Below are 12,110 nucleotides of genomic sequence, written 5' to 3' on the forward strand. Positions count from 1 at the left end.
ATCTTTGAACATGATTCGGTTAGCTCTGCTCCCAGAACACGCGCTTCCGGGGGTTTGTCTTCAGCCTGACTTTAATCCCGGGAAGGTCGTTTTGGTCCCAGTTTCAGGGTTTTCTCCTTCTCCTAAGGTATGGGATGTTCTCAGACTGCTTGCTGTGAGATCCACCAGCCCCATCCTCTGAACACACGTGTTCTCTGTGTTCTCTGCCCCTGACGTGCCAAGCCGATGCGTTTGCCAACACGGGGCCGTCTATTATTAAGGCCCCTCCTGTGCAAATAACTTGTTCCTCATTCTCTTCGCCGTCATTTTGTGTAATCAAAGGGAGTTGCTGGCAGGTTTAAAAGGAGAGGGGAACTCTTAAAAGGCCTTGCAAAAATTATTCATCCACTTCCAATTGTGGAATGAATAATATTGTTTAAAAGGTATTCTAGAGGACCCAGGTCATTTCTGGGAAAAGTTCAGTTGAATACTAGATAGCTTAGCTAATTCTAGAAAGACAGGTATCTCAAGTGATCCGAACGGTAATATGCTGACAGTAATGGCTAAACCTTCACCGCGGGGGAGCCTGGTCCGGCACGTAACGGTGAGCACACACGCCACAAGGTGCTTTGGCTACTGTGGGAGCTGTGAACAGGCACCGATAGCCAGCCCTCTGGCTGCTGAAGCCCACATCTACCCTTTACTCTTCCAAGAAGGTTTTGGATCCTTTTCTGTGCATGGATTTTCTTAGGCCTTTAATGATTTGTGGGAGGGTTCAGGGCCAACAGTTTGCGCGAGACAATTGTACCAGCGCAGTGACAACTAAGAAGTGGGGGTGGAAGGGGGGCTGGTGTGCAGAGAACAGTAAAAGGAAAGGGCCATACAAGAAAAGAAGCTGGCTGATTCCAAGAGAGGGGCTCCCTGCTGCTCGTACAAGCACAGACCTGGCGTTCTGTCAAAGCCGACAGGTAGAGTTCCAGAAAACAACTGTGGCTTGCCCTTTAGCAAGTATGTGGATTCCTTGTCCCCTAGAGCAAGCTTGACTTTGTTTTTGTTGCAATTAATGGGAAAGATTTGCAGTTGTGAAAAGGTGCTTTGCAGAATATGGATTGTGATTTATATCTTAAAGCTTTTCTGATTTCAGCAGACTGGAAAAGCCTCATTTTTTTTTCTCTAGCATCCCTTAGCCAGTGTTTTTTCAAACTGTGGGTTGCAATTATTAATTGGCCACCAAATCCGTGGTATGAATCTTGACCATCATTTTTTAAGTGAAATAGAATAGAATAAAACATGTCGGTGTTTGTCTCACATAGTAAAAATAATTAATTAGGGATGATTTTCGTTATTTCAAATTTTATGCTTAAAAGTCAGTGCTGATGGTCTGAACGGGGTGAGAAGGTGTGATGAGACAGCGCTCCTTAGGTGCTCAGCACAGTAGGAGGAGAGGGGAGCGAGCGTTCTTGCACACAGCGCTGACCTCACACAGCCCTGGTGTGTGCCGGCGGGTGGCCTGTCCCTCCGAATCAGCACTGACCGCAGGTCAGGGTGTCTCAGCTTAGGTCAGAGCTTTCATCCTGTCTGCCTCGCATGGCTGTGTGGCCTTGTGGAAGTTACTTAACCCCTCTGTGCCTCTGTTCCCTCTCTTTTCAAGTAAGGAGAATGGCTCCTGTGTTGTAGGGCTGCTGTGAGGAGGACATGTCACTGTTCAGACAAACTGCTTAGTCCAGTGCCCCGCACATGTGTGTTTACTGAACGGACATTTAGAGCAGTTTTAGTTTTCACTTGTCAACACCTGGAAGCAACCAAGACGTCCTCCGGTAGGTGATGGATACACAAACTGTGGTCCGTCCAGACAATGGAATGCTCTTCAGCCCTAAAAAGAAATGAGCTATCAAGCCATGAAAAGACATGGAGGAAACGTCACTGCGTATGACTAAGTGCAACAAGCCAGTCTGAAAAGGCTACATGCTACAGGACGCCAACTATCTGACATTCTGGAAAAGGCAAAACTATGGAGACAGCAGAAAGCTCAGTGGTTGCCAGGGGTCGGGGGGAGGAAGGGGTGAGTAAGAGGAGCACAGGGGATTTTCAGTCAGTGAGAAAAACAGTCCTCTTAAGGGTTTCACTGCTGTTACTGTTGTGTTACAGTGGCGTAAACACGATAAACTCGAATATAATGTGGGGTTTCATTAATATTTGAATACCACACAATTTCCAATTTACGTTATTCAAGCTGGCGTCATGTGCAACTAGGTTTACATCCATCAGAGAAACTCGTACCACCAGGAAATCCTTTCTGAACTTGATTCATCATCTAGGGCAGTGGTTCTCCATCCTGTGGGACCCACACCCCCTTCACTAGCCTGAAATTAAATTCCTAGGTAATACGACTCACCTACACCCGTCATTTCAAAAAGCAATAGAATGCCACAGCTGCAATAAAGAAGAAACGAGATGGAAGACATTTCTGATACAATATGCGTTTCATGTGTAGCATGTGCGTATAACTGCACTCAAGGAAGGACATGCTAAAGTCGACAGATGCTGTGTTTGCCTATATGTAGATGGACCACAGATGGGGCAGCTGCATGCCCTGCCCAGAGTGACACCAGCATGATGCACGGGGGCTCAGCTGGTAGTGCTGCCATCGGTGGCATGGTTTTCTGAAACTGTGACGTCCTGAACAAAACAGAGTAGCCTTCCTGTGATTTATGTACATAGTTGCATTCCTGGAAAATTGAGAATATATTAAAACCATGCAAGAATGACTGTGCTTGAATGTAAAATGGAACTGGGCTCTGGGCTTGGATAATTATAAACAGGGTTTCACCTACACGCCAGCCGGCAGCACATTTGGATGTCATGCGTATTGGGGGGGCTCCTGGCATCCTCAGCCACTGCTCACTAAAAGCCAGTAGTGCTCCCCAGCATTTGTGACCTGGAGAAGCCATACGTTTCCAGAAGGCTCTATATGGTCCAGGTCCTCTTCTTAGAAGTCATGGTGTTGGAGGACCAATGTGGGGTCCCTCGAGGACCAGCTTCTTTCTCAGCTAATGTTGCTTTGCAAGAAATGGACAGATGGGCAGATAGATGCTAGTCAGCTCTTCTGGGGAGAAATCTGTTTCTTTGTTCTGATTCAAATTTCCCCTTGCTCCCTACAAAAATCGTCCTGAAAGCAAAGGTCAGCCAAGTGTGGCCCTTTCCTGAAATCCCCGTCCGCAGGGGAGCTCTCCGAGCCCGGCTCCCAGCATATCAGAGACGGTGCCATTCTCCGTTGCGTCTTAACTGATGAGATGCCAAGTTTATGCTTCGGTGTTGACAGTTGAGCCTGTTTATCTTGAGACCCTTTCTGCGTTGTTGTGGAAAAGAGCAGAGCGGACGGAGAAGCGCCCACGAAGTTACATTTCTGTGGTGAAGCCAGCAGAATGTGTGGACGTTGGTGTTTTTCAAAAGCCATGTTTGCATGCAGATTGTACACAGAGGAGGTGTTCAGTTACAGATACCCCGAGAATCTCCGGAGGTGGTCAGTTGGAGTCCGCAGGTCACAAAAGGAAAAAGTAACTCATCGGGTTCCGGACGTCATCTTGAAAAATGATGTGTGAGGAAACAGCCTCCACCATCCATGTTTTTTTCTCTGCTAGTCTGGGTTCAGGAGAGACGTCTGTGAGCTGACTCAGAGGCTGAGGGGTCACGTCTAACACTGGCCTTGCCCAGAGCTGGAGTTCTCGGTAGTGTCTGGATAATTCATACCACCTTTTATCTTTCACAACGAAGTCTAATGGTTCCTGCTAGCAATTCCATCTCCCTTCCTCTGAGGGCAGTGCTATTCTTCTGGGAGTTTTCCTCACCGATTTCCTTTGAGAACACCAGGAGAAGAGAGGAGAACCACATAACCCTTAATGAAGACCTGTCCTTGAAGGAGTCCCAGCATAAAGAAAATAGAAAACATCCTAATTGCCAATAACAAAAATCTCTGACAGTCAAAACGCCCACATGAGCAAGACTTTACTTAGCAAATATTTATTGGGAAAAACACAGTGCTTGCTTTCTAAAAAGAAATCCTTTTAAGTTTTATTTTAAAACTTATCATCAACAAAATTGACGTGTTTTTTTTTCTGTTGGTGTACAGTTTTATGAATTTTAACACAGGTGTAGATTTGTCTAGTCGCCACCATCTTCAGGATGTAGTTCAGTTCCATCACCCCAAGTAACTCCTTCCTTTGCCCCAGTTGCTGGAAGCTTCTCATCTGTTCTCCGTCCCTATAGTTTTTATCTTTTCAAGAATGTCATGTAAAGAACATGAGCATGTCACATAGGAGGTAACCTTTTGAAATTCACTTTTTCCACTCAGCATAATGCCTTTGAGATTCATCCAACTTCTCATAAATGTCAATAGTTTGTTCCTTTTTATTGGTGTATAGTATTTTATTGTACGGATAGACCACAGTTTATCATCCATTCACTGGTTGAGGTACATTTGGGTCGCTTCCAATTCTTGGCAATTATGGATAGAGCTGTTGTAAACATTTGGTTGTATTTGAACATAATGTTCATTTTTCTAGGGTACCCATGGGTAAGATTGCTGAGACATACTCTAAACGTATGTTTAACTTCATAAGTAACTGTCAAACGCTTTTCCAAAGTGTACCTTTTTTGTATTTCCATCAGCAAAGTATAAGCATTCCTTCCAGTCATTCTCCATCCCTGTGAGCACATGGTATCGTCAGTATTTTTATTTTTAGCTTTTTCTAATGGTGTTGTAGTGGCACCTCATCATGGTTTTAATTTGCTGGTTTGACCTCCTGTATGCTCCTTGAAGAAGTGTCTATTTTCATATGTTTTCCCCATTTTTTAATTGGTTTGTTTTTTTCTTATTGTTGAGTTTTGAGAATTCTTTATTATGCGTACAGGTCATATAGGAGATTTGCAAATATTATCTCCTAGTTTGCAGCTTATCTTTTTATTCTCTGCATAGTATCTTTCACAGAGCAAACATTTTTAATTTTGATGAAGTTAAGTTTATGGGTTTGTTTGTTTTTAATAGAATATGCTTTTCATCATGGGCTGTCTTCTAAAAGTCTTATAGTTTTACATTTTATATTTCGATCTGTGATCTATTTTGAGTTGACTATTGTATAAGATATGACATTTAAGTCAAAGTTTAATTTTTTTGCCTGTGGATTTCCAGTTGTTCCAACCATTTGTTGTAAAGACTATCCTTTCTCCACTGAATTGCTTTTACAGCTTCGTCAAAACTCAACTGGACGTATTTGTTGAGTCTATTTCTAGATTCTCTATTCTGTTCCATTGATCTATGTGTTTACCTCTTTGCTAATACCATCCGGTCTTGATTACTATAACTTTAGAGTAAGTGTTAAAATTGGGTAGTTTGAGTCCTCTGATTTATTCTTCTTTTTCAGATTTGCTTTAGCAAAATATTCTAGCTCCTTTGCCTCTCCATATACATTTTCAAATCAGATTGTGTGTATAAGAAATCTGGATGAGAGTTCAGTTGCTATTGTATGGAATCTGTAGACCAATTTGGGGATAACTAACATTTTTACTATGTTGAATTTTCCTACCCATGAACATAGTATGTCTCTCCAATTATTTAGATCTTTGATTTCTTTCATCAGAGTTTTGAAGGTTTTACATACAGGTCCTATACATGCTTTGTTAGATTTATTTTATAATTAAGTATTTCAAAAATTATTTTATAAGTGTTTTATTTTTTTTGAAACCATTGCAAATGTTACTAATTTTTAAATTTCAGTTTTTAGTTGGACATTGCTATTTGTGTTTGTTTCCTATGGCTGCTATCACAAATTAACACAGATTTGGTGGCTTAAAACAATAGAAATTGATTCTCTCACAGTTCTGGAGGCCAGAAGTCTATAATCAATTCTGAGCTGAAATCACAATGTGACAGGGCCGTGTTCCCTCCAGAGGCTCTAGAGGAGAGTCTGTTCTTTGCCTCTCCCGACTTCCTGTGATGCCAGCATTCCTTGGCCTGTGGCTTCATCACTCCTCTCTACCTTTGTCTTCATATTTCTGCTTTGTGCCAAATCATCCTCTGCCTCTCTTATAAAGACACTTGTGAGGGCAGGGAGGGTTCACCTGGATAATCCAGGATCATCGTCTCATCCCCAAATAGGTAACTTAATCACATCTGTGAAAACTTTACCAGATAAGGTAACATTCGCAGGTTTCAGGAATTAGGACTAATATCTTTGATGACATTTTTCAGCCTACTCCATTAGTGTTTAGAAATCAAGTGTGTGTGTGTGTGTGTGTGTGTGTGTGTGTGTGTGTGTGTGTGTGTGATTTTGTGTGTTGACCTTGTATCTTGCAGCTTTAGTGATAAACGTATGTATTCATTCTAAGAGTTTTTGATAGATTCTTTGGGATTTTCTACCTAAATTATGTCATCGGCAAACCGGGACACTTTCCTTCCAATCTGTATGTCTCTTATTTCTTTTTTGCCTTATTACACTGACTAAGACTTCCAATCCCATGTGGAATAGGAGTGGTGAAAGTGGACAACTTGCCTTGACCCTAATCGTAGGTGGGAAGCGTTCAGTCATTTACTCAAGTATGATGCTAGCTTCTATTCTTTGCTCAGAAGTTTATTTTTTAATCATGAATGAATGCTGAATTTTGTCTCATGATTTTCTACATCCATTGATATAATCATCTCTCCTTCTTTAGATTATTAATAAAATAGATTACATTCATTGATTTCCAAATATTGAGCCAGCCTTGCATTACTGGGACAAATCCTACTTCATTACTATTATTTTTATACATTGCTCGTTTTGATTTGGAATATTTGGTTGAGGATTTTTTGTTTATCTTCATTACAGATACTGGTCTGTAGTTACCTTTTCCTGTATGATCTTTGTGTTTGGTATCTGGCTAATTCCAGCTTCATTAAAAAAATTGGGAAGTTTTCCCTCTTCTGTTTTCTGGACGTCATTGTGAAGATTTGGTGTTATTTCTTCCGTACGTGTCATAGTATTTGCCAGTGAAACCACCTGGGCCTGATGATATTATTTTCAGAAAATTATAAACTACAAATGTAATTTCTTTCATAGCTATATGGTTATTGAGGTTACCCATGTCTTTTTGGGTGAATTTTGGTAGTTTGTAGTTTTTGAGGAATTGGTCCATTTATCTAAGTTGTCAAATATTTTATCTCCATAATGTTCAGAATATCCTGTTGGTATTCTTGTGATAGCTGCAGTATCAATAGCTGTTTCCCCTTTTTATTTTCTGGTGATTTGTGTGCCTTCCCTCTTTTTTTCTTTACCACACTTGCTAGAGATTTATCAATTTTATGGAACTTTTCAAAGAACCAGATTTTGGTTTTATTGCTGTTCACTTTTCTTTCCTGTTTCCAATTTCATTGATTTATTATTACCTTTATTATTTCCTTCCCTTTGCTTGCTTTAGCCTTATTTTACTCTTCTTTTTGTCTAGTTTCTTAAGGTGAACGCTCAAGTTATTTGAAACTTTTCTAATGTAAACATTGAATGCTATAGATTTCCTTACAAGCACTGCTTTAGCTACATTCGACAAATTTTGAAATGTATTTTCATTTCAGTTCAAAATATTTTCTAATATCCCTTGATATTACGGAGTGATCCATTGATTATTTGTGGTCCATTGATTACTTGTGTGTTGTTTCATTTCCAAGTGTTTCGAGATTTTCCTATTATATTTTTGATACTGACTTCTAGTTTAGGTCCCTTATGACACGAAGCATTCTTTGCATAGCTTCAATTCTTTAAATTGGTTGAAGTTTGTTTTATGACTCGTGATAGGTTCTATCCTGGGAGTGTGTAGTTGTTTGGATATTGGGTTTTCCTTGAGGGGGGCATAGCTCTAACCTGGGCCCATTGGTTTATTCACTCAAGACTTGCTGGAAGGTCGTCACTCATAGCCCGTGCTTTCTTTGTCTAGAACATCCAGGATGTGAGGAGTGATGATGAGGACGAGTATGAAGAGGAAGAGGATGAGGAAGAGGAGAAGGAAGATGCCACCAAAGGCAAAGGCAGAGACTGTTTGAAGAACGGCCTTGGGGCTGATCGCCACCTCGTCCCTAACGGTCAGCACGGCCGTTAGCTTGAAGCCCCCGTCGCTGCTGAGGCACGTGTGTGGCAAAGGCTGCCGCAAGCTGCAGGGTCCCCCCCACCCCCATCCATCACTGTGGCCCACAGGACTCACGGGGACCCCCGATTCTGCCCTGGCTCTTTCTAACCACTGCCTTCTCCCTGCCCACCCCCACGATGTATTTAACAAAACGTTGTTGAATTGTGTTAAAATGTTAAATAGAGGCGTTCCCATGGATTTTACTGCAGTTAGGACTCAAACTGGTCAGAAATTTCAAAGATTTCTCCAGAGAGCCGTTTCAGTTCTAATTGTGTTCATTCACTGGAGACATTTGGCTTTTTCAGGAGCTCACTGTGTGGCAGGCCTTTTCACCTTCCCACCTTGCCCATCCTCAGGATAGTTGGAGAAATGCTAAGTTGACCCACTTTTCCCAGGTGTGTTTGGCCACAAGAGAACAGCTCGTTTCCCAAGAATGAATTAGAGGTGGCAATGAAACAGTGGCAGCAGGACCAAACCGGGAGACCAGGCTTCCAGGCTCATGGGTCACTTTCTGCCCTGGGCAGTTTTTCTTAACCCTGCCAAGCCTTGGTGCTTCATCTCTCTAGTGTGAATAACAATACCTGCCCTGCCTGCCCCACAGGGTTAGCGTTAGGATCAAATGAGATAATACAAGTGAAAGTGCAGTATTGTCAACTGCAGGGCGATTGTCACCTTACCCTCTTTTCACTGTGATTGCAGCTCTGTTTTAGAGAGAGAAACCTGCCTAAACTTGAATGGGCCTGAACAAAAGACACTACCTTAAAAAAATTCCTTTTAAATGTGTCTAGAGATACCTAGAAATGCAAATCCCCGTTTTATTCGGTAACTATTTATTCGTTAGCTCCCCAAGGGTAATTCTCAAGTTCCCTGGCAGTTCTCCTCCCTCAGACTCAAGGCCAAGGGGAGGGAGTTGGGGCCCAGTCTTCTTTTCTGTTCTGTTCTCTTATTTTTCTCTGTTCTAGAAAGGAAACAGCCCTGCTGCTACCCTGAACCCTTCCTTCAGGCCCGCAGGGCTACCCAGTGCCTTAGGGTCCATCTGGGGGCCTTCTAGGGAGAGGGCAGGTTGCTCCCAGAGCCATGATCTCCCAGGAAACTGGAGCCTCTGGGGTCATGCTGTGGGCGTGAGCTCCTGACCAAAAGGAAATCTTGGAAATCTTGGAAACAGAAACAGGATGCTACACTATTTCATCTCTGCTATCCAACCCAGTCAGACTACATAATAGCAAAACAGCACAAAAGAAAGGCTGCAAAAGCCCGCTGAAACTGTCCAAGGTTAGATGCTAGAGTCAGTGACATCTCCTGGGGCCACCTGCCTCTCTGGGAGGGGGCCGGTGGGTCAGTAGCAGCCTCTCAGCCCCCCACAGGGGCACATCTGCTGAGCCCAGCACGCAGGACAGGCCTCGGAGTCAGACTCTTAGAGTTGAGCCGTCTTAGGTTTCTGCTAAGACCTGCGAGGCCTTGCCAAGGAAGAGGCTGAGCAGACCAGGCAACCTCCCCTCCCCCACCCCCGTCTCTTGGTCACATTTTGTACTTCCGTCTTGTTTCACACAGGGACGTATTATAAAGCCAAGTGAGAGCTAGGATTGTGGGGACCAGTAAAGCGTCCATACAGGCTCCTGGAGCAGGATGGCCACTGTACACAGGAAGGGTATCGGAATTCTTTGTTTTTTTACTAAAAAGGTGTTTTTCAAACCTTCAGGCTAAACCAAAACCCCTTCAGAATTCTTTCCCCAACAAAATCTCCTTTTGAGGAATTGTTAGAACAGAAACACGTGTGTCAAGTTTTCTCTACATCATACTGTTTGCTTTTATGAGTACAATAACATGTGCATTATATGTAGAATGTTCTATTATAAACCTAAAAGGCCTCCACTCACATTGGGGCATAGCTGTTCAATTATTATTACTATTTTATTGTTATTTTGGGGTAGAAGAAAAGCATACTATATATTTTTTTTATGTTTCCAGTTAGCAGACTATTTTTTTTCTTTGATTTGTTTTGATCTTGTCTCTGTATCAAGTGTCTTCTTGCTTAAGGTAAAAAAAAAAAAAAAAATGTTTGAAAAAATTGTTTATTTGCTGCCTTATCCTCCAGTTCTTTTTTCTCACTTGAACGTTGAAGGTAAAATATACCAATTTCGCCGATCTCTGAAAACCACCTCTGAGAGGTCGGTATGCATTTTTGTAACATCCTTTACAAAAGGCTGTTGTGGTTAATTTGAAAGGTAGCCTCTCTTTCTATAGGCGCCAAGGGCTCTTCCTCTGCCAGGTGACTTTGTCACCCACCAGCACCACCACTGTTACTGTCCTTGTAATGACTTACAGTAAAATAAAGACAGGATCCAGCATGCGGGTGACTGGCTTCTTAGCGGTCACCCCCCACCTCACCCCGCAGTGGAAACCAACATTTGCCAGCCCTTCCTAACGTCCTGTGGGGAGTTGGAGCGAACAGTGAGGAGGACAGAGCCAAATTAGGACAAGAGGGCTGCTGGCCTTGGAGTACCAGGCACCAGACAAGAGGTAGCGCATCAGGCCTGATGGGGTGTGGCTCTCGGGGATGCACGGTGCAGACAGACACATACCTGGGGGCTAGAGGCCACCCTAGGTCACAGCGTACGGGCCCTGTGGCAGACGGCACGGTCAAGGGCTAAGAAAGGGGACCAATCCTAAAGGTGTTTTCTTAGCCGCCTTCTCTGTACCTACCTTTCAAAGGTGGAGGAGGAAACAGAGTCTAGATTTGATGGTTCACCTGGCTGTCCATCAGAATGACACATGGAGCTTAAAAACACACCCTGCCTATTGCCTGCCCCACATTTTGAATCAGTGGTGTAGAGTGAGAAACAGAAATCTGCATTTTCACTGAATCTGGGTACTTCTGAGGAGCAGTCAGGATTACGTGTGCCCTCACCTGCTTTTAATCCTACTAGCAGTTTCTTACGCTCATAGATGGGAAAAGGCCACGATACAGAATATTTAACCCCAAATAAATCTATCACTGTAGATAAAGCAGACATTAAACAAATAATAAGAGCTCATCATGAGCAACTTTATGTCAATCTATTTTATCAAAATGGGCACAAGAAGAAACAGATATCTAAATAGTCTTCTATAGAATACAAAATTAATTCTGAAAATTTAAAATCTGCCCTCCCCCTGCCCCTAAAAAAAATCTTTAGGCCCAGATGGCTTTTCCTGTCAATTCTTCCAATATTTAAGGAAGAATGAACACAACTGTTATGCAAACTTTTCCAGAGATAAAAGAAACACTTTCACACTTGCTGTGTAAGGCTGGCATAATCTTGATGCTACAATCTGACAAGAACATTAGGGGAAAAAAAAAACCCCAACAACTAAAGGTTGAGTCACTTATCAACATAGATGCAAAATCCCTAAACAAATGGGCAAACTAAACTCAGCAACATGTAAAGAAGAGAGTGCATGACAGGCGGGTTTATTTCAGAAACTTGTGGTTGATTTACTATTTGAAAATCAATGTTATTCACTATTTTAAAAGGGTAAAGAAAAAACGTATCTTCAAAAGTCTTAGATAAAATTCAATATCCATGCATTAAAATAATAAAAACATCATCTCACAGAAAAGTAGGAAGGAACTTCCTTAATCGGATTAGTAGTATCTTCAAAAAGCATAAATCTAACATCATAGAATGTTATCATGGCGAGATACTGAAAGCTTTTTCCCCTGGGCCTGTACTGACACTGAGATGCCCGTTATCTGCAAGGGCCCCCATCATCCTGAATATAGTCCACACTGTATTTTTCTCAGTAGCCAGTATAATATTTCAAGAAATAGAAACTACAAGGCTCAAAAGCAAGAGATGAAAATTGTCATTGCAAATGTAAATGCAGAAAATCCCACACGTTGTGTGTATGTGTATGTATGCGTGTGTGTGTGTGTGTAAATTTATGCAGAAATGCCAAAGAACAAGATTGGCCAAGACAATCTTAAAAAGAACTCATTC

At 42.2% G+C, this 12,110-nt stretch overlaps 1 protein-coding gene across 2 annotated transcripts in view; it reads left to right on the forward strand.

Annotated features, from left to right (window-relative positions):
* The window catches only part of CERS3 (ceramide synthase 3), a 103,759-nt gene extending 93,280 nt beyond the window's left edge, over window positions 1-10,479 (forward strand). For both annotated transcript variants that reach the window (XM_088789325.1, XM_074317748.2), the window contains exon 11: window positions 7,942-10,479. In XM_088789325.1, the coding sequence (XP_088645451.1) occupies window positions 7,942-8,103 (162 nt within the window). In that variant the 3' untranslated portion in view covers window positions 8,104-10,479. The remainder of the gene's footprint in view (window positions 1-7,941) is intronic.
* The last annotated feature ends 1,631 nt before the right edge of the window (window positions 10,480-12,110 follow it).

Source organism: Rhinolophus sinicus, chromosome 13 (genome assembly GCF_057876585.1).
Source record: "Rhinolophus sinicus isolate RSI-liver-muscle chromosome 13, RSI-T2T, whole genome shotgun sequence".
NCBI classification, from domain to species: Eukaryota; Metazoa; Chordata; class Mammalia; order Chiroptera; family Rhinolophidae; genus Rhinolophus; species Rhinolophus sinicus.